The 19,728-nt window shown below is 42.1% G+C and overlaps 1 protein-coding gene across 16 annotated transcripts in view; it reads left to right on the top strand.

Annotated features, from left to right (window-relative positions):
* Positions 1-19,728, top strand: part of XRRA1 (X-ray radiation resistance associated 1) — a 103,272-nt gene that overhangs the window by 8,851 nt on the left and 74,693 nt on the right. For 7 of the 16 annotated variants that reach the window (XM_009246836.3, XM_009246838.3, XM_063728209.1 and 4 more), the window contains 5 exons: positions 3,175-3,359; positions 6,352-6,423; positions 9,912-9,984; positions 12,808-12,905; positions 18,641-18,774. In XM_009246836.3, the coding sequence (XP_009245111.1) occupies positions 3,175-3,359; positions 6,352-6,423; positions 9,912-9,984; positions 12,808-12,905; positions 18,641-18,774 (562 nt within the window). The other 9 variants (XM_054524817.2, XM_054524819.2, XM_054524816.2 and 6 more) reach the window with 8 other exon arrangements.

Genomic DNA, 19,728 nt, shown 5'->3' with positions numbered 1-19,728 from the left:
CCTAAATAAAATGGCTTAAATTCGACTCTACCAGGTGGATTTTCAAATATTTATCTAGTTAAAAACTTCCCTGGAGCAGGGAATTGTCATAATAAGAGCCCTATAGGTGGAACACTAAGTATGGGTTCTCTGGATTGGATTTGTTGCTTTGAAAGGGTAGGGCAAAGGAGAAGTAAACCTTGTTTACTCCAGATGTTGTAACTTGTTGGTCACTCTGTATATGGAATATTGGAAGAACCTTCTCTTCCTGCCTGTCCTCTCTGCTTCTCTAGAGTGATTTTGTTTTTCACACAGAGACTTTCCCCAGCCACCTACCTATCAGACACCTTCAAATGGAGCTATCAGTGTGAGCTCATAGTTTCTCTCTTTGTCTCTCTCTTGCTCTCGCTCTCTCTCTCTCTCTCTATGTCTCTCTCTCACACACAGACACACATAGATGGATAGCTACAGAAATATAGTTGTATATATCTATATGTTTTAGTGTACATATGTATATTTACCAGTCCACTGACAGCAATGACACCTCAGCAGCAAAAAGCATACCTAGTATCTACATCTTGGTTTCTAAATACCATTCTCCAGTGAAAAGAGCATGGGCTTCTTGGAGAAATAGTTGTTTGCAAGACTAGGGCAGAAAAAATACGAGTTGAGTTGGAGTATCTTGTGGTGCCAGAAGTAAAGAAGTGCTCAGGAAAATAATGGGGGCATGTTGAAAGGACGCAGCTGACTTGAAGGTGCTCCCACTCACCAAAGCTGGGACAGTTTGAGCAATGAAATAAATAATGGTGGAATCGGGTTGTAAAACATGGAATAATAAATGAGTCTACTAATATAAATATTTGAATATGTAAATGTGTGGGGGAAACAAAATAGCTCCTTCTTTTCTTTTTTTGAGATGGAGTCTCTCTCTGTTGCCCAGACTGGAGTGCAGCGGTGCAATCTTGGCTCACTGCAACCTTCGCCTCCCAGGTTCAAGCGATTCTCCTGCCCCAGCCTCCTGAGTAGTTGGGATTACAGGCACTTGCCACCATGCCCAGCTAATTTTTGTATTTTTTATAGAGATGGGGTTTCACCATGATGGCCAGGCTGGTCTCGAACTCCTGACCTCAAGTGATCCACCCGCCTCAGCCTCCCAAAGTGCTAGGATTACAGGCATGAGCCACCACTCCCAGCCAGCTCTTTCTTATAGTAGGATTCCAACTAGAAAATGTAGACGGAATAAGGGAAATAGAAAGTCACTATTCAAACACTACAGTAATAATTTTTGTAGGTAAGAACCATTATAGGATGTTGCATTAGAGTTCTTCAGAGAAACAGAACTGGTAGTAGATAAACAGGACTAGTAGGAGATAGGTAGGTAGGTGGGTAGACAGATTTTTTTTTTTTTCAAGGAATTGACTTTGTGTGATTGTGGGGGATGGCAAGTCCAAAATTTGTAGGGCAGGCTGGCAAGCTGGAAACCCCTGGGGAGGAGCTGAAGCTGTAGTGTTAAAGCAAAATTTCCTCTTCCTCTAGGAAACCTGTTTAATGTCTTTCAGTTCATTGGGGGAGGGCACCCACATTATCAAGGATAATCTCTTTTACTTAACATCAACTCATTGTAAATACTAATTACATCTACAAAATACCATCACAGCAACATCTAGATTAGTGTTTGATTGAATAACTGCATATTATAGCTTTAGCAAAGTTGATGGATAAAATTAACCATCATAGATACTAGAATAAGTGGGTAAAAATATGATGAGAAACAGGATATTTGCATAGTCTCTTTTCTCTCCTGTTGATCTCCTGACACACTCTGAACCCTCCTTTCTGGCCTTGTTGGGTGTTTTGGCACCAACTCAGACAGGTCCCCAGGAGTCAGGGATATGAAGATAGGATAAAATAGAAGCAAAGTTCATGCCCCAGATGCGGGCAGCCGTGGGAAATGGCGTAACTGGAGTATCAGGCCCATAATGGAAATGGGAAATGGCTCATATGAGACATGGGGCAGGAACTGCATCCAAGAAGCAAGATTGTCAGCAGTGGTCTGTGAGCCAGGGCAAGCACCCGAGGCAGGGATAGTGGGCTTTTCCAGAAGACAGCCAGTGGTTAGAGGCACAAAGCTGGTTCCCACAGCACCCCTTATATTATTATTATACTATTGTATATAATATAAGATGTTATATTATTATGACTCCTTTGAGTTAGGGCTTCCTTTTTATTCATTCTCATACTCCCAGTTCCCAGCATAAAGTAGATGCTCAGAAAAGATAGGAATGGATGACTGTGTGGGCAGGGGCTATAGGACAGAGTTCATTCAGTCATTTATTCAGCAACAGTCACAATGTGGTGAGCTTTGTGCAGGCCTTGGGAATACTGAGATGAATGAGTCAGATAAAGTCCCTGCTCTTATGGAGCTTCCACTCTAGAGAGGGAGACAGACAATGAATAAGTGAACAAATAAAATAATTACAGATTGCAATGAATACCACACAGCAAATAAACTGCTGGTGTGAGAAAGAACAGATTCCAAAATATGTTATGATTTTTGTTTGGTGGGCTTACTAGTAAACCTCATATTCTTTTTGCTTATACACATTTTAAAATTCTTTCTACAGTAGACATGTATTATTAGGTGTTTTGTTTTTTTTTTTAATGCCAACTGTCCTACATTTTCTTATTCCAAGTTTCTAACACCATCTCTTCTATATACTGATAGAGGTCTGGGAAGATGGAACCTATTGAGTTGAGGTCACACATTGGGCTTTACTCAAGAGATGACAATAGGAGAGTAACTGGCATGCATGAGAAAGAGTGATCCCCTCTACTGAGGGGCAAAAGGGAAGAGTTCACAGAACAGGAAATACTTGATCTTAGTTTTTGAAGGAATAATAGAATTTGGAGATAAAAATGTGAAAGAAGGAATTCGGCAAGTCATTCCACCTCCTTTTGTCGCAGCCTTTTCATCTATAAAATAATGACAGTGACATGTTTTTCACTGGGTTTGGAGGCCAATTAAATGACATAGATAGGTAGACATCTCCCCTACCCCCAGCTGCAGTATTGTATCTGGTGCATGTTAGATAATCAGGAGCTATTTTTGGTTTTAGTATTATAAACAAAGTCTATAAGTGCACTCGTTATAGCTTTGGAGTTTTCCCCTTTTCACTGTTCTAATTTTCTCAACAGGTCAAGGACACTGGTTAGTGGTTCAGAAAGGTAACCTCAAGAAGAAGCCCAAGGGTTTGGTTGGAGCACAAGCTGAACGTCAGGAAAGCCTGAAGGCGACTTCTTTTGAGTTCAAGGGGAAGAAAGGGTCTCGGCGGGAAAATCAGGTGGACCTTCCTGGACGTATCCTGGACCAGGCTTTTCTGGTGAGAGTAAATGCATCCTGGAGTGGCCGGCACATCAGCTAGGGTGGGGAGGAAGTGGGGAAGGATTTGCCCTGCTCTGGCACAACTACCCCCAATCTACTCCAAACTATTAGAGTGATATTGGCAAATTGAGTATAGCCAGGATAATGAAGGGACCCAAAAGTTTCTTGACATGTAAAGCTTTCTTGACATCTACCTAGTGAGATAGGTATTGTCGTCCCTTTTGTGTTGTTGCCGTTGGGCAGATGGGAAAACTGAGGCTCCAAGAAGTAATTTGCCTTGGCTGAGGTTCCACAGCTAGTAAATGGCTGATCCAGGATTAGAACTCTGGTCTACTGACTCCAAAGCCTGTACTTTTACATTATATGAGGTAAAAACTCTTACTGAGTTGGAGAGGCAAAGGAGCAGGTCAGGGGAAACAGTCAATTGAAAATTGCATTCCAGCACCTAGTAGGGTTGAGAGATTCCTGCTCTGCTCTTTGGGGCGATCTCTACAGGATTGAGTGGGACTGGGTCCTGCTCTCCCACAGCCTTTGTCCTTTGACTTTAGTGTCTGGCTGAAAGCTAGGGGAGTTGACCAGATATTACTTAGTGCCGGGCGCAGGCTTTACAAAGAGGACTGGGGTGGCTGTGTTGGAGACCAGCCAGGTAGTTTGACGTCTGCTCTGTGCAATGCCTCAGTGGCTTTGCTAAGAAGGATGCATTTTTGTAAATCAATATTAATGTGCAGTCCAGTTCTCATAGCTCCCTAAGAACTCCCTGGCTGCCTACTTTGTTTCCAGATTCTGCTGTGGTTCCCAAGAGATGGGTGTCTGCATAGATCAGATGTTGAAAGAGAACTTTGTTGGTTTCATCTCACCTCAAGTGGGTAGTATAAGCTTTTTGCAGTCCTGTGGAATCAGTTTCATTATTAGGTCCACTTCTCATTGGGAATGAGGAGGACTGAAATAATTATACTGAGGAGGGGCAGAAACACTTCCCATAGTGACCTTTTTTTCTTCCCTTGTTTCCAAATGCTTATACGTTCCCACATTCAATAAATACGGCTTGTTACCCGTCTTGCCACTGTGGGAGGCAGGAGCAACAAGGATGTTTTTCAGAATCATGGGGTATGCACTCTGCCTGTTGGATAGTTCCACTTGAATGTTTCATTGACAGTTGAATTACAGCACCAATGCTCCTACTCCAAATCCCAAAACAGACCTCTTTTTCCAGTATCTACTTTACTCTCTCTGTTGGCACTACCATCTACCCAGTCGCCAAGCCAGTACCTGAGGTTATCCTGGACATTTGCCTCTCCCGCACTGTCCCCACCCCAACTTTTACCAAGTCCTGGCACTTTTACAAGATAGTTGTCAAATCTATCTTCTCATCTCGACTGCCATGACCCTCATCTGGGCCACCATCATCTCTTATTGGACTAATTCAGAAACTTTCTATATGTTGTGAACTAATTAGGTTGCTTTTATTTCACATAAAAATAAGCCAGAGGCATTGTTTAGGGTAGATTAATTTACAGACTTAATGACGTCTTGCAAGGCCTGTGTTCCTTCTGTCTTTGTGCTGTGCCACTTTACATGTTACCTTGTCCTCTTGGTCTGATTGTCTTCATGATCCTGAGATGTCTGCAGCAATTCTGGTCATCACATACAGAAGATAACATCCTGAGGTAGAGAAGGGATTGTTACTGTCTAATGTCTTTTCAGAAGTAAGAAAATGCTTTCCAAAACTGGTCCCCCTCCTCAACTCCAAGCAGCCAGTATCTCATTATCCAGACCTATATAACATGCCCTAACAGTCATGAATTAGGGGAATGAGACCACCATGATTGGTTTACACAGATCACAACTTATTGCTTGGAGCTGTGGCTTAAGAACATTCCATTTGGAGAAATGTGAATAACATTGGTGTTCTTTAACAAGGAGGAGTAGTGGTTATTAGGAAAGTAATTAACCAATCTGGTACATTCGTCTTTCCCCTTCCTTTCCTGTCTTCTCATCTATGGGATGTACTTTGTCTGATATGTCTATGTGTATCCGACATTACAATTTTTATAAAATTACTATCAGCCCGCTGCTAAAAATCTGCTATTTGTCGTAGGATAAAATCCATGCTCCTTTATAGAACCAGCATGGACTCATATGATCTAATGGCCATCTCACTAACCTTATCTTGTTTTTCATCCTCTCAGAAGCACCTTGCTTTTTGCTCCCTTGGTAGACTTCATAATCCCGGCTACCCACTTTCATGAGACATATTTAGCTCTTAGGTCTCTGAAATATTACTTCCTCAAGTAAGTATTTCCTCATTCAGACTGAGGTTAGGACCTCCTGTTGTATCTCTCATAGCATCTTAAATTTCTCCTTTAAAATATTTATCACATTTATAAATACGTACTTGCTACTTGGCTTCCCATGACACTGTAAGCTCTATGAGGTTATGGAATGTCTCTGCTTTTTCTTCATTGTCTTCCCAATGCCTTTCAGTGCCTAAACATGGTGGGTACCATAAATAAATGATTAACAAAAAAAGAATGAGGTTTGATTAAACATAAATGGAAGCTCCAAAGCTAAAATTTACCTCTAACTTTTAAATTATGTCGGGTGACATATGGTAGTCAAAAGTGCATAGAGTCTAGTGATTACAGATTTGGATTAGTAAGATCTGTCACTTACTAACTGTGGGACCTTTGGCAAGGCACATTACTTCTCTTAACCTTGTTTTTCTCATTAAAAAGGGGAGATAATATTACTTATGTCAAAGGGCTTAGTTAGGATTAGAAGAAAGTTTGTTAATGTATTCAGCAAAGCATATGGCCCAATTTAGTGTTTGGTAAATATTTGGTGAATGAATGGATGAATAATGAATGAATGAACAAGCAAACAAATTATGACAAGTATATAAGATTGCCCAACAAGAGAAGGCTGAACGATAATAGATTAATTAAACTTTGTAGAGGCCTTAAGAGCCAACTCTTTGTATTATGTTCCAGCTGAAGCACCACTGTGTGAGGAAGCCATCAGATCTGTGCACCATTAATGTGAGTGGCCTGAAGTTCTCCAAGGTGAGGTCAGCCAGCAAAGATGTGATTGGGGTGAGCCAGACTTGAGGTGGCGCACCTGGCTGTTGTGGTTTGTCTCTTGCACCTCCAGAGTCCCTAGGGACTGGAAATCTGGTCACGAAGAAGGAGGGAGAGGAGGGTCAGACAAGGATTTATTGGATCGAAACAATATTCAGACACAAACTTTTGCTACAAATTTTATATTGCCCTTGTTCCATTTGATATGAATTAAAGAAAATTGCCTTATGGGCCAGACGTGGTGGCTCAGGTCTGTAATCCTAGCACTTTGGGAGGCCGAGGCGGGTGGATCACAAGGTCAGGAGCTCAAGATCAGCCTGGCCAAGATGGTGAAACTCCATCTCTACTAAAAATACAAAAAATTAGCTGGGCGTGGTGGCGGGCGCCTGTAATCCCAGCAACTCGGGAGGCAGAGGCAGAGAATTGCTTGAATCCCGGAGGTGGAGGTTGCAGTGAGCCAAGATCGTGCCAATGCACTCCAGCCTGGGTGACAGCGAGACTCTGTCACAAAAAAAAAAAAGAAAAAAGAAAATTGCCTTATGAAACTGGTTTTGAATTTGCCATGTAATTTGGTGGGTACATAATTCATTGTGTGACACTGAGTTCCCATCACAAGAACCTACAAGAGATATTTCTTAAGTTTCAATGCCAGCAATTGTAATGGTTTTCCCAAGAAACTGGTTCGTTCCTAACTTACAGGTGCTGTGACTGATGCAATGAATCACGTTTCTTTCTTTGTATTGGCTTATAGGCAGCTTGGAGCCATATTTGTGACCCACCGTTAGCCAGTGTATATACAGGATATTATAACATACATCTGTGGTATGTCGGCTTTCATGGCATACCAAGAGAGATTACTTGTATAAACCATAGAGTAGAGGCTCTAACCCACAGGATGGCCAAGTTTGTGGTAAAGCAGACTGCTCCTTTAACAGGGTTCTGCTTCACTTCATTTAGCACTCATGTTTTCAGAATTGAGTTACTTAGGGACAGGTTAACCATAGAAATATATTCATCTTGTGGCTGAGAGGCCCTCCATTCTAGGCCAGCACATGGTCCCAGAGATTATAATATATAGTTCACATATAACGGTGAGACAAAGTTGTAGATTTCAGAGGTCTCTATCAATTCAGCTTTTGAGGGCTACAACATGGCTGGTCAAAGCTCAGTCCCCTCATTGGATACCGTATGTTCTTCTTTTACTTATTCACTCATGTGCTCACCAAACATTACCGAGGCCTGGTGTGTCTCTGTGCTGTTTGCTGGAGGGTACAGAGGTGGCTCAGACACTGCCTGCCCTGTGGAGCATATAGTCCAGTAGGGAGGGAGGAGGCTGGGTTTAGATGGATATGGAGTTAGACAGGACTAACTAATGCAGTCAGTGAGGAAAACACGAGAGTGCTGAATATGACCTCAGAGGACAGGCCCCTGACTCAGCCTTACACAGGAAACACACCCTGGAGAGGGTGGTAGCTTAGCTGAGACCCACGGGATGAGTAGATGCTTGCTAGCTTTGTGGTTAAACCATAAAGGAAAATGTCTATGAAATTTAATTAAAAATATCTGTCTAACAAAAGTTACCACAAACAAAGGTAAAAGATAAGCTGAGACTGGGAGAAGATATTAGCAAGTAATATAACCAAAAAGTATTAGGATCCAGAATATGTCAAGAGCTCCTACAAAACAATAGGAAGAAAGAGAAACCCAGTAGAAAAATGGACAACAGATAAATATGTTAGTATACAGAAGAGGAACTTGAAAGACCACTAAATATAGGAAAAGATATTCAGCCTCATAAGTAATCAGGAAACTGCAGTGCCATTTTACAATAATCAGACTGGCAAAAATTAGTTTTATAATGCCAATTGCAAGGATTTAAAGAAATAGGACTTCTCATACACTGCAGGTAGGACTGTAAATTGTTTTAACTACTTTGGAGAACAGTGTGCTACCATCTCATAAAAGCTGTGTATTCCCCACAGCTTGATAGGAGCATATCATTAAAGAAACTCTTATGATGAGGAGGTGTGTATAAGAATATTAATTACATCATTGTTTGTAACAAAATTTGGAAACAGACTAAATGAGAATGAATAAACTTGCAATATATTCAAACAATGGAATACTATACAGGAATTAAAATGGTTGAATTAGTGCTAGGCATGGTGGCTCATGCCTGTAATCCTAGCACTTTGGGAGGCTGAGGTAGGAGGATCACTTGAGGTCAGGAGTTTGAGACCAGCCTGGCCAACATGGTGAAACCTTGTCCCTACTAAAAATACAAAAATTGGTTAATTTTTTATACAAAAATTGGTTAATTGCCACCTGCCACCAGGCATGGTGGCAGACACCTGTAATCCCACCTACTCAGGAGGCTGAGGCAGGAGAATCGCTTGAACCCAGAAGGTAGAGGTTGCAGTGAGGTTGCAGTGAGCCAAGATTGTGCCATTGCACTCCAGCCTGAGTGACAGAGCGAGACTTTGTCTCAAAAAAAAAAAAAAAAAAAAAAATTGAACTAGAACTACATCTGTCAACATATGTAAATTTCAAAAGCAGCATATATCGACACAGGTAATTCTCAAAAACAGTGTTGAGTGAAAAGGCATGTTGCAGAATGATACCTACAATATTACTGCATTTAATGTAAAGTTTTACTACTTGTATCTAGCATTATATATAGTTGATAGACACAAACACACACACACACACACACACACACACACACGTGTATAATACAAGTATAAAAAAAGATATGGGAGCTGGGTGCAGTGGCTCACGCCTGTAATCCTAGCACTTTGGGAGGCTGAGGCGGGCGGATCACTTGAGCGCAGCAGTTCGAGACCAGCCTGGGCCTCATGGCAAAACCCCATCTCAGCTAAAAATACAAAAAAATTAGCCAGTCTTGGTGGCATGTGCCTGCAGTCCTAGCTACTCAAGAGGCTGAGGTGGAAGGATCACCCGAGCTGGGGAAGTTGAGGCTGCAGTGAGCCAAGATTGTGTCACTGCACTCTGATCTGGGTAATGGAAGTGAGACCCTGTCTTAAAAACAAACAAACACACAAAAACTACCAAGTATGGGAATGATAGTCTCCAATTCAGGATAGCTGTTATGGGATTAGTGAGGGGATACATGGACAGGGGTGGTAATGGTGGTGGTTCACTCTATATAATATTTTCTTTAAGGAAATTTATTTAAAGCAAAGACAGCAAAATATTCAGCTATATTAAATACATACCTCTGGATAGTGGTTATATGGGTCATTCAGTATACTTTTCTGTACATTTGAAATGTTTCATAGTGGAAAAAAAGCAGGAAAACCCTTACAGCACTCAAGTGGCTGTTCCTGTGCTAAGGATGTCCCTTATTCCTTTAGGTCTTTGTTTCTTCTGACAGTGGCCCTGAAGCTTCAGCAAGGCTTCTAGGCAGGGAACTAATCTTGTGGATTTTTTTTTTCTGAAATGCTTTCCTACAGGCCAAGGAAAATGACTTCAAGCATTTTCATTCTGTGATTTATATCAATGCCTCAGAAAACCTGCTGCCTCTAGGTAAGCTTTTTCTCTTGAAAGCTCTTTTCCTTCTCTTAGCCAGCACAGCCATTCACCTGTGTTAGGATTTGTCTATCCATCCATCCATGATTGGCCACACATCTCTTTTTTGGAGTACAATAGGCTGGGTGCTGGAGAGCACAAAGACCTCGATTCCAGTCCTGCTCTGGCGCTACCTACTTAGAACATTTTTCTGTGATCTGCTACTTCTCTATATGTCAATGGAGATAATTCCCTTCTTTTTTTCCTCCCCTTGCAGGATACCTTGCAGGCTCATATGAGATGGGTGTATAAAAATGTTTCTAAGCCTGTAAAGTACTCCTGTAGGAGCATAAAGTCTTCTGTTACTCAGCAAGTCCACAGCGACCCCTGCTAGGTATTAGGACTATGTGAATACTTGACTTTTAGAAATGAGTGCATCCAGTCCTGCTCTGGTGAGCTCGTGGTTTGGTGAGAGAGATGGACTCAGATACAGATAGAGCAGGATGAGGGGAGAGCAGTGAAAGAGAGAATCAGGAAATATTATGCAAGCATATATGTGGGACTTCAAGCCAGGCCAGAGTGTCAGGAGGAACTTCTGAGAAGAGGAGCACCTAAGCTGAGACCAGAAAAATGAATAGGAGTGATTCAGGAACTAGAAGGTAAGAAGGCATTTCCGGCTGCTGGAGCAGATGTGGAATGGCAGTGCCTGATCAGGAAGACTGAAAAGGTTTTGTATGTTTGCAAGGGAAGCATGTGGGGGACAATTGAAACTAGACAGATTGGCAGCGACTGGATTATCAAGGACCAGGAGGGAACTGGACTTAGTGCTGCAGGCAAAAGAGAGCCTTGGAAGGGTTTTTAAATAGAGAAGCTCAGTGGCAGCTGTGAGGACAGTGGATTATAAGAGAAGAAGAAGATGGAGGCCAGGAAACCTGGGAGATTATTTCAGGTTTTTAGGGGAGGGGAGATGAGGCCTGAGCCAGGATTGTGACAAGAAGGGTGCAGAGGATTGAGAGAGAGAGAGAGACAGAGAGGGATTTAGGAGGAGTAGAAACCACAGGACTTGGTAGCTGATAGACTGATAGGGATGTAGGCAGAGGGAGGAATCAAGGGGCATTTCATTGAGACAGGGCACATCAGAGAAAATGCAAGTCAGAGGGAAATAGGATAAGTTCAGTTTTGTTGCATTGAGTTTGAAGATTGTTTTCAAAGAAGCATATGATGAAGTCCCTGCCCTTTAGGAGACAGGGTGGTCTGTCAGGAGCTTGGGTTGGAAATACAAAGGCCAATAGATGTATGAAAAGGTGTTCAACCTCACTAATAATTACAGTGGATCAAGATACTGTTTTCTGCCTGTCAAATATTGGCAGAAGTGAAAAGGGCTGATGACAGCCAGCATTGGTAGGGAAATGGATACTCTTGCATTGAACTGTGGAAGTGTAGTCATTGGTGTAACATCTTGCAGGTAATTTGGTAATGTTTCTTAAAATTTAAAGTAGTCATTGCCTTTAATCTAGTAGCTTTACTTCCAGGAAATTATTCTATAGAAACACACTCGTACAAGGCTGTTCATTGGAAACATCCGGAAATATTCACAAAGCAGCCTTTATTAGGTTCTACTGAACATTCTGACTTACAAGACTACCATGGGCCATATTTAACATCAGGTTCACTTAGAAGGCTCTAAGTAATTCCACACAGAATGCCAGTACAACAGCATCAGGAGTTTCTCTTCAATGGAGTTCCCAAAGGCATCCATGAGGCATTCTTTGTGCCCCTCCATCCGGCCCCCAGTGTCAGCTCAGGTGCAAGACAGTGAGACTGTCATTGGGTGGATGCAAAAGCCACCCTGGCTTAGAAATCTCCTTCCTCACAGGAGCCAATATACGTTGTAACACTTATAGGCATAGCTCCTAGAGTTTCCGCAAAGGATATATCGAATTATAGGAATCACTACACACAGGGAAGCCCAAAATTATGGTGCCCCCTTCAGGTGTTTATCATTCATTTAGTTTCTCCTAGCCCAGATGTAATTTACCAATCTAGGGTGATTTTTACCACAAGTGATACTGCCTGGAAATGCAGTTACTATACCATTGGTTTCAGGTTACCAGAGGAACAAGGCTAGAAAAAGTTCAGTTCTCATTCAAAGAGAGAAACTTTTATTCATATAGTTTCTTACCTTTTATTCATATAGCCTAAAGGCTACCAATAGGGAAATGGATTAGTAAACTAGGATATATCTATACTGTAGAACATCAGAAGACATTAGGCATATCTTTATGTTTTGACATGGAATAATCTTTTAAGTTATATTGTTAAGGGAAAAAGCAAGTCAGTACAGTGTGTGCAGTATGACTCTATTTTTGTTAAAAGAGGTATGTGTGTATTTTGATATATACATGAGAAAAAGTTGAGTGCTATATATGGAACTTTTAATACTTGTCTCTGGATGTTGGGATTAAACAGAACTTTTTATTTTTCTGTGATGTTTGACTGTTTTTCTTAGTTGTGTTTTAATTTTTGTAATCAGGATTAATAAAGATAATTTTTAAAATGGGCTTTGCTGTTGAGCAGACTTAGATTCAGTTCTTGGCTCTTTCACTTACCAGCAATTCCATTCTGGCAAATCACTTAGCTTGGCTGAGCCTTAGTCAGCCATAGGATGGAAGTAGCAATCCCTGTTTTTCTGGGTTGTTAGAGATTTAGAGGCCATGTATGTGAAGTACCTTACACAGTGCCTGACCTAACCCAGTAGGGATACAGTAAATGGTAATTATTAATATCTTTCTCTTAAGTCCTTTACAAGCTGCAGACTTTCTCTTTCTCTTCCCCATGTAGAGGCATTTCACACGTTTCCAGCCCTAAAGGAACTGGATCTCGCATTTAATGGCATCAAAACTATCTACGTGAAATATGGAGACTTTAAGTTATTAGAAGTAAGTTGGAGATAGGAAGTTTTTGGTGCCCACCAAGTTCCCCTGTAAGGAATGAGCATAGAGCTTCACTGATTATAACTGTTGGGAAGGGGCTTGCTGGGCCTGTACAGCCAGGCCCTTGCTTCATTGCTGGCCTCCAGGGAGGGTGGGGGTGAGGGTTGTAAGGGTAGTTATAGTGATGGAGGTGGTGGTAATGGTAGAAGTGTCAGCAAATAGTTGATACCAAAGACTTAACCATGGTGCATGGTCCTGGAAAATAAATGCCAAAGGTCATGTCCAAGGGAGTCTGTGCAGAAAAGTGAGTTTTAAAACAGAGTATTGAAGGAGGGAGAGTTTTGAGGGGGATCTGGATCTAGTGGGGATTGAGGAGCCATGGAGCTTAAGAGCTAGGTGAAGCAGATTGGATCACCTCAACTAGAAACATTATAGACTGATTCCAGAGACTCATCCTGGTCTAAGTGAGCTGAATCAGTCTCGGTGGCTGGGATAGAGCAGGCTGTAGGCCTAGTCCATAACCTCGGAGATGAGTATGAATAGGGATCCTATGGGATCAGCAGCAGAGTCTTGAACATTTGTACATTCACAGCTGTTCTTCAAACCCCAAATTAGAAAATACAGAAAATTTTGTTTGCATTCTTGGTTTTCTCCTAAATTTTCCCATAGTCATGCATTTTCTGCACTTGTCCTCATAGTTCAAGTTGATTACTTATTCAGCTTTCATGAAGATTTGTGGGCCACTTTTTACAAAGGAAAAAAGCTTTTGTCACTACCTGAGAGTCACGGCACATGTGGAGAGTAAAGGACAACAGAGGTGGAGCCATGTGTGGGGCTGGGCATCTGACCATGCTCACTCACTGAGTAATAGACTCTTCTCCACATCCTGGAGTAGAAGTGTTTCAGAGTCAAATCTCAGTAAAATGTCTGCGTGTCATGAACCTTGAGGTTGACCCCAAAAAGCTGTTAACTTAAGTGATTTCGTCTGCAAACATCAAGGGTCAGCCATTCTTCACAAAAGCCTCACTTAACCTGGTCTTGTCAGTGAGGGGGACCTTCTACAAGAGTGAGTTTTTCAGAGTTGATGGCCTTCATATGCCAAAGCTTTAAAAGGTTTTAACCTCTTGGGATAGCCACCTTCCTAAATTGGATTATATATCTTTGCATTTTTAAAGCATATTCTGCTGACTGTAATGGAACCTTCTCTCCATGGTCTCAAGTCATATTGAAGATAACAGTAATTTTCTATGATTTGGGACAAAAGTAGTCCTCACACTTGTCTAGGAAGCAAAGCTCTTGAAAGTTGAATAAAATAGAGAGAAAGTAAGTTTACAACAACTGATGCATTTTTTTCTGTGTTTATAAATATTTAATAGTAGATTTTGGAATAGACAGCAGGAAACAGGTTTCAGATGGTCTAGAGATACAGGGAGCCATGTCCCTGACCTTTGAGCCTGGGAGCTTCTTAAGAACTTCCATTTATTTGTTCTTTTACTTTTTCAGAGAGTAGTCATTGAGCTCCTGTGTTGTGCATTGTACCATGCATCTTGTCTTCTTCCCCTACCATTTCAAACCCCTGTTTCAAGTGCCAATGGGCTGAAGGGAGGAGACATGACTATATGCTCTGACCCCACAACTGACTAGCTTTGATCTAGTGATTGATCATGAGTGACTTTTTTGGAGGCCTTACTTTATAGTGTGATCGCATCTGATAAAGATGATTTATCGAGCAGACCTACCCTTACGAAAGGGTATTTACGTAAGAGAGCAGACCAAAGTTAAGATGCAGAATATAAATGAAAACAGGAAATCTCTTGCCCAGTCATCTGTTTTCATCTGTCTGTAATTTGCAAGGGCTCCCTAGAAGAAGGATAAACCTGTCAAATATCCTGAATTTGCAGCTCACAGTAATGAATATTTTGATGTATAATAAAACTTGATGTGACTCAGCAGATGTGGTAGCCAGGTTAGGAATCTTCTGTTCTTGTTTGCCAAAAAGGCTGCCCCAGGAGGAAAAGCCCAGAGTAGAATAATTCTTCAGGAGTCAATTTAGAAAAACTTAACTTTGCCATGGTTTGATTCTCGGATTACAGATCTGAAGAAGGTTCAGCTGGAGCCCTGCCCTGGCAGTCAGAAGACCTTTTGTCTTTGTTTTGCCAGTACTTTGCCATGCCTACCTGGCCAAACAACGTACCCTCTCTGGGACAACATTTCCCCTCTGTAAATTCTGGGTCAGCTCTGAAATTCTGTGGCCTCTGATTCTAAGGCTATTCATTTCTTTAAATTGCCCTTAATTCTATAGAAAGCAAATTCAGATCCTACATTAAATAGCCAAAGCAGCTAGAATGAGGTCAGCAAACCTTTTCTGCACAGCAGGCCTAATATTTTAGGCTTTGTGGTTCATATGGTCATAACTAATCATAACTAGTCAGCTCTGCTGTTGTATAATGGAAAACAGCCATAGACAATATATAAACAAATGAGAAATTAGCATGGCTGTGTTCCAATAAAACTTTATTTATTTATTTTAATTAATTTATTTTTTGAGACAGTGTCATTCTGTCACCCAGGCAGGAGTAAGTGGCACAATCTCGGCTTACTGCAACATCCTCCTCTTGGGTTTAAGCGATTCTCACGCCTCAGCCTCCGAAGTAGGTGGGACTACAAGTATACACCACCACACCCAGCTAATTTTTGTATTTTTGGTAGAGACGAGTTTCACTTTGTTGGCCAGGCTAGTCTCGAACTCCTGGCCTCAAGTGATCTGCCCACCTCAACCTCCCAAAGAGCTGGGATTACAGGTGTGAGCCACCGCACCCAGCCTAAAACTTCGTGACACTGAAATCTGAACTTCACATAATTTGTACATGAAACACACTCTTATTCTTTTTTTTTATTTTTTTTCAACCATTTAAAACTGTAAAAATTGGCTGGGCAGGGTGGCTCACACCTGTAATCCCAGCACTTTGGGAGGCCAGGACGGGAGGATCACTTGAGCCCAGAAGTTCAAGACCAGCCTGGGAACAAAATGAGACCATGTCTCTACAAAAATAAAAAAAAAAAATAGCATGGTGGTGCGTGCCTGTGGACCCCACAGGAGGCTGAGGCAGGAGGATCACTTGAGCCCAGCAGCTTGAGGCTTCAGTGAGCCATGTTCACACCAATGGGTGACAGAATGAGACCCTGTCTCAAAAAGAAAAAAGCAAAAATTATTCTTAGCTCATGGGTTATACAAAATAGCAGTAGGCCAGCTTCTGAGCTAGAACCCTAATGAAACAGCTCAGTATGGTTGGAATAGAGACTGAGACACAGTAGAGTGTAGCGATATGTGAACCTGGAGGGGTAGCAGAAAAGAGACTGAGGAGAACCTTGGAAACTTTGCTGAGGAGTTTATGCCTTAAGGAGAATAGGGCTCCATTGAAGGGTTTTAAGCTAAGTGATAGGGTCAGAAATGCATTTTAGAAAAACCATTCTGGCTTCTGTATAAAAAATAGATTAGAGAGAACAAGTATGAGAGATATTAAGGAGGTAGATAGAATAGATTGGAGGGAACAAGTATGAGAGATATTAAGGAGGTAGATAGAATCCATAGGCTGACTGTTCACACATGAGTATGAGGGGAGAATGTTCCCTACTTTTCCCTGTGCTTATCTCAGACACCTTTCCAGGTCTTCCTCCTGTAGGCTTCTCTGTTTGCTCCAGCCAAGTGGGATCGCCTCATTGTCTGAACCCTCAAACCTTGGAATTTGCTGATGGTGGCATGAACTGGGCACTTCTGTAGTACTTGGCTAGTCTTATCAAGCCATTTCTTATACCAGGGACTTCAGTCATACCCAAACTATTCATGGTTCTCAGAACAAGCAAGGCTGCCTCCTGCCTCCTGGCTTCTATACATGCCACTTACTGCCCTGAATGTCTCTTTGCCCTTAACAATTTGGTGAATACCTACTGGTCTCTGAGGACAGCTCAGATGTTACCTACCCTGTGAAGCCTGTCCTGATCCCCTGGTAGACCTGACCATTTACTTCCTTTGTGCCCTGATTGGTCTGTCTTCAGACATCTATCCCAGCAGCATTGCTACATAATGAACATATACACGTGTTTAGCTGAGTAGGCTGGGAGCTCCTAAAGGGCAGGGACGGGTACAAAGTAAGCCTTATGCATAGGGTTGAGGAATGAAATAATGATGATGATGATGATGACAGCCAATATTAAGCATTTACTATAAACTAGACTCCAAGATAAAGGCTTTATTTACATAAGAACCACTTATTTCTACTTTACAGATAAGGAAACCCAGATTAAGTAATTTGCCTAATATCACATGGTTAGTCAGGACTTACACCCAGGTCTGCAGAGCTATCAATTATTACAGCAAAGTCAGACCAAACCCAGTCCTTCTCTGAGGGTAATCTGTAGCGTGTATATGTCTGACTATGTAATACTGATGTGGCTGACCAAAGACTTGCTCCTGTACCAATTGAATAAGTTGCTGAAACTGACCCCATTCAATAGACTTCAATGTATGTTGAGGAGGGGGGCACAGGGAAGCACATAAGAAATAGGGGTGATGGAATGGAGCCAAGTTGTATATATAGTGTCTACGGAGGCTTAGGAGAAGGAGAACAAATATTGGACAGATGTCATTTATCCTGATTGTCTTTGTCTCTGCAGAGAAACACAGTTTTCTGACTGACCCCTTGGCCCCTTGACCCCAGTCAACTATGTCATGAATCCAGAAGGCCAGTTAGAAGGTGGTTGACAATAGGGTGACAATTTGGGGTTATTGTCCTCATAAGCCAGTTTATTTCTTTTGTCTTTTTTTTTTTTTTTTGAGACAGAGTCTTGCTGTGTCGCCCAGGCTGGAGTGCAGTGGTGTGATCTCAGCTCACTGCAACCTCTGCCTCCCAGGTTCACACGATTCTCCTGCCTCAGCCTCCTGAGTAGCTGGCACTACAGGCGCTTGCCACCACGCCTGACTAATTTTTTGTATTTTTAGTAGAGACGGGTTTTCACCGTGTTAGCCAGGATAGTCTTAATCTCCTGACCTCATGATCTGCCCACCTCTGCCTCCCAAAGTGCTGGGATTACAGGCGTGAGCCACTGAAGCCAGTTTATTCAGCTCATTTTTTATGTGCACCTACTTTGTGCCAGGTCTTATGCTAACACAAGGATACAGTGTTACAGTGGCATGGCACTTGACCCCACAGTCTTCCAAGTACCAGTTTATGATCTAGTCCACCACTGTGTGCCAAGCACTGTGCTAGGCATATCCATATGCCAGATACCTGGCCGACTTTGATAAGTACCCTGAGAGCAGTTTAGATAAAGCAGTCAAAGTTAGGGGAGGTAGAGATTCCATCTGTCTGGGGAATTGAGAAGGTTTTACAGGGAGGCAGCTTTTGAGCTGTCTTTTGGGGGCTTGGATTAGGATACATGGAAGAAGGGCATTCCCATTTAAGCAAAAAGCACAAGCAAAGATTTATAGGTGGATGAGGCAAAGAGCGGGGAGGAGTCTATTTGCCCAGCACTACAGGATAAACAAAGATTTGTAGTGGCAACTAAGGCTAGAAAACCGGTTGGGTACTGACTCTAGTAGACCTTGAATGTTAATCTGGAGATCCAGGAGGGTTTTGTCCTGTGGGCGATGGGGCACTCTAGAAAGTAGCTCCCACATCATATATGAGCATTGTTGTCACACAGAGTGCTTACCTTCCCCATCTTTCATCTTTGCATGGCAGTTCTTGGACCTTTCCTTCAACAGCCTGACTGTGGAGGCCATCTGTGATTTGGGGATTCTGCCACACCTCCGTGTCCTGCTCCTCACAGGCAATGGCCTCACCTCCCTGCCGCCCAATTTGGCCGTCGCAGAGCAGTAAGTTCTGCCTCCTGGAGTCCGTTCTGTGTTTTTGTGTACAAATATCCAAGGAAATAGCCCATAGCAGCTTGAAGTGCCATAAAGATAGGCTGTAAGTGCTCAAAGCAGGGATAATGCCACCTACTGAAGCTCCCAGAAAGGCCTCAGACACACGCCCCCAGTTTCCTGTGTGCTGTTAGGAGAGATCCAGGTGTTTGGCAAGCCACTTTCCCTGCCTCTGACTGGTCATCTGTAAACTGTCTTGCCAGACAGTTCTCCTTCATGAGCCCCCGTGTCAGCTTAGTAAGTCTGTTCCCTGGTCTCTAGATAACCTTTGTACATTCCCACTCTGCACCTTTGCTGAGGTCATTCCTCTGGCTGGTCCTTCCTCTTAATAGTAATAAAAACACATATGTAGTACTTACAATCTGCCAGACACTGTTCTCGGCATTATGTATGTTAACTCATTAAATCCTCATAACAGCTCTGTGAGGTAGGTCTCCTATTATTATCCACATTTTTTAGATGAGGAAATAAGTACAGACGTTTAAGTAACTTGCCCAAAGTTGCAAAGCTAGTTGGTAACAGACCCAGGATTTGAATCAAGTCTATCAGACTCCAGAGACCATACTCATGACCGTTAAATTATATTCTCATGTAGATTCTGCACATTTTCTAAGGCCCAGCTCAGACCTTCCTCCTTTCCCTACCAGGAGCCTTCTTTGACTGCCTTAGCCCATGCCTCTTAATCCCTTCTCTAAGGATCAGTTTAATTTAGTGTTTCCACAGTTAATTTAATACTTAGCACATTCTATTGTGGCTTATGCCTATATATATATGTGTATATATGTAATAAGTTACTTAGATTTTATATAGTGATGATTGTGGTTGGCTAGTTGCTCAAGGGGGTTGAGATAATAGTAGTGATCATTTATTAGGGGTTTCATTAGTTAGTGTTGTTTTGTTTGGAAG

This window comes from Pongo abelii, chromosome 9 (genome assembly GCF_028885655.2).
Source record: "Pongo abelii isolate AG06213 chromosome 9, NHGRI_mPonAbe1-v2.0_pri, whole genome shotgun sequence".
Lineage (NCBI taxonomy): Eukaryota > Metazoa > Chordata > Mammalia > Primates > Hominidae > Pongo > Pongo abelii.
The sequence above is the reverse complement of the archived record's forward strand: the minus strand, read 5'-3'. Positions and strand labels throughout refer to the sequence as shown.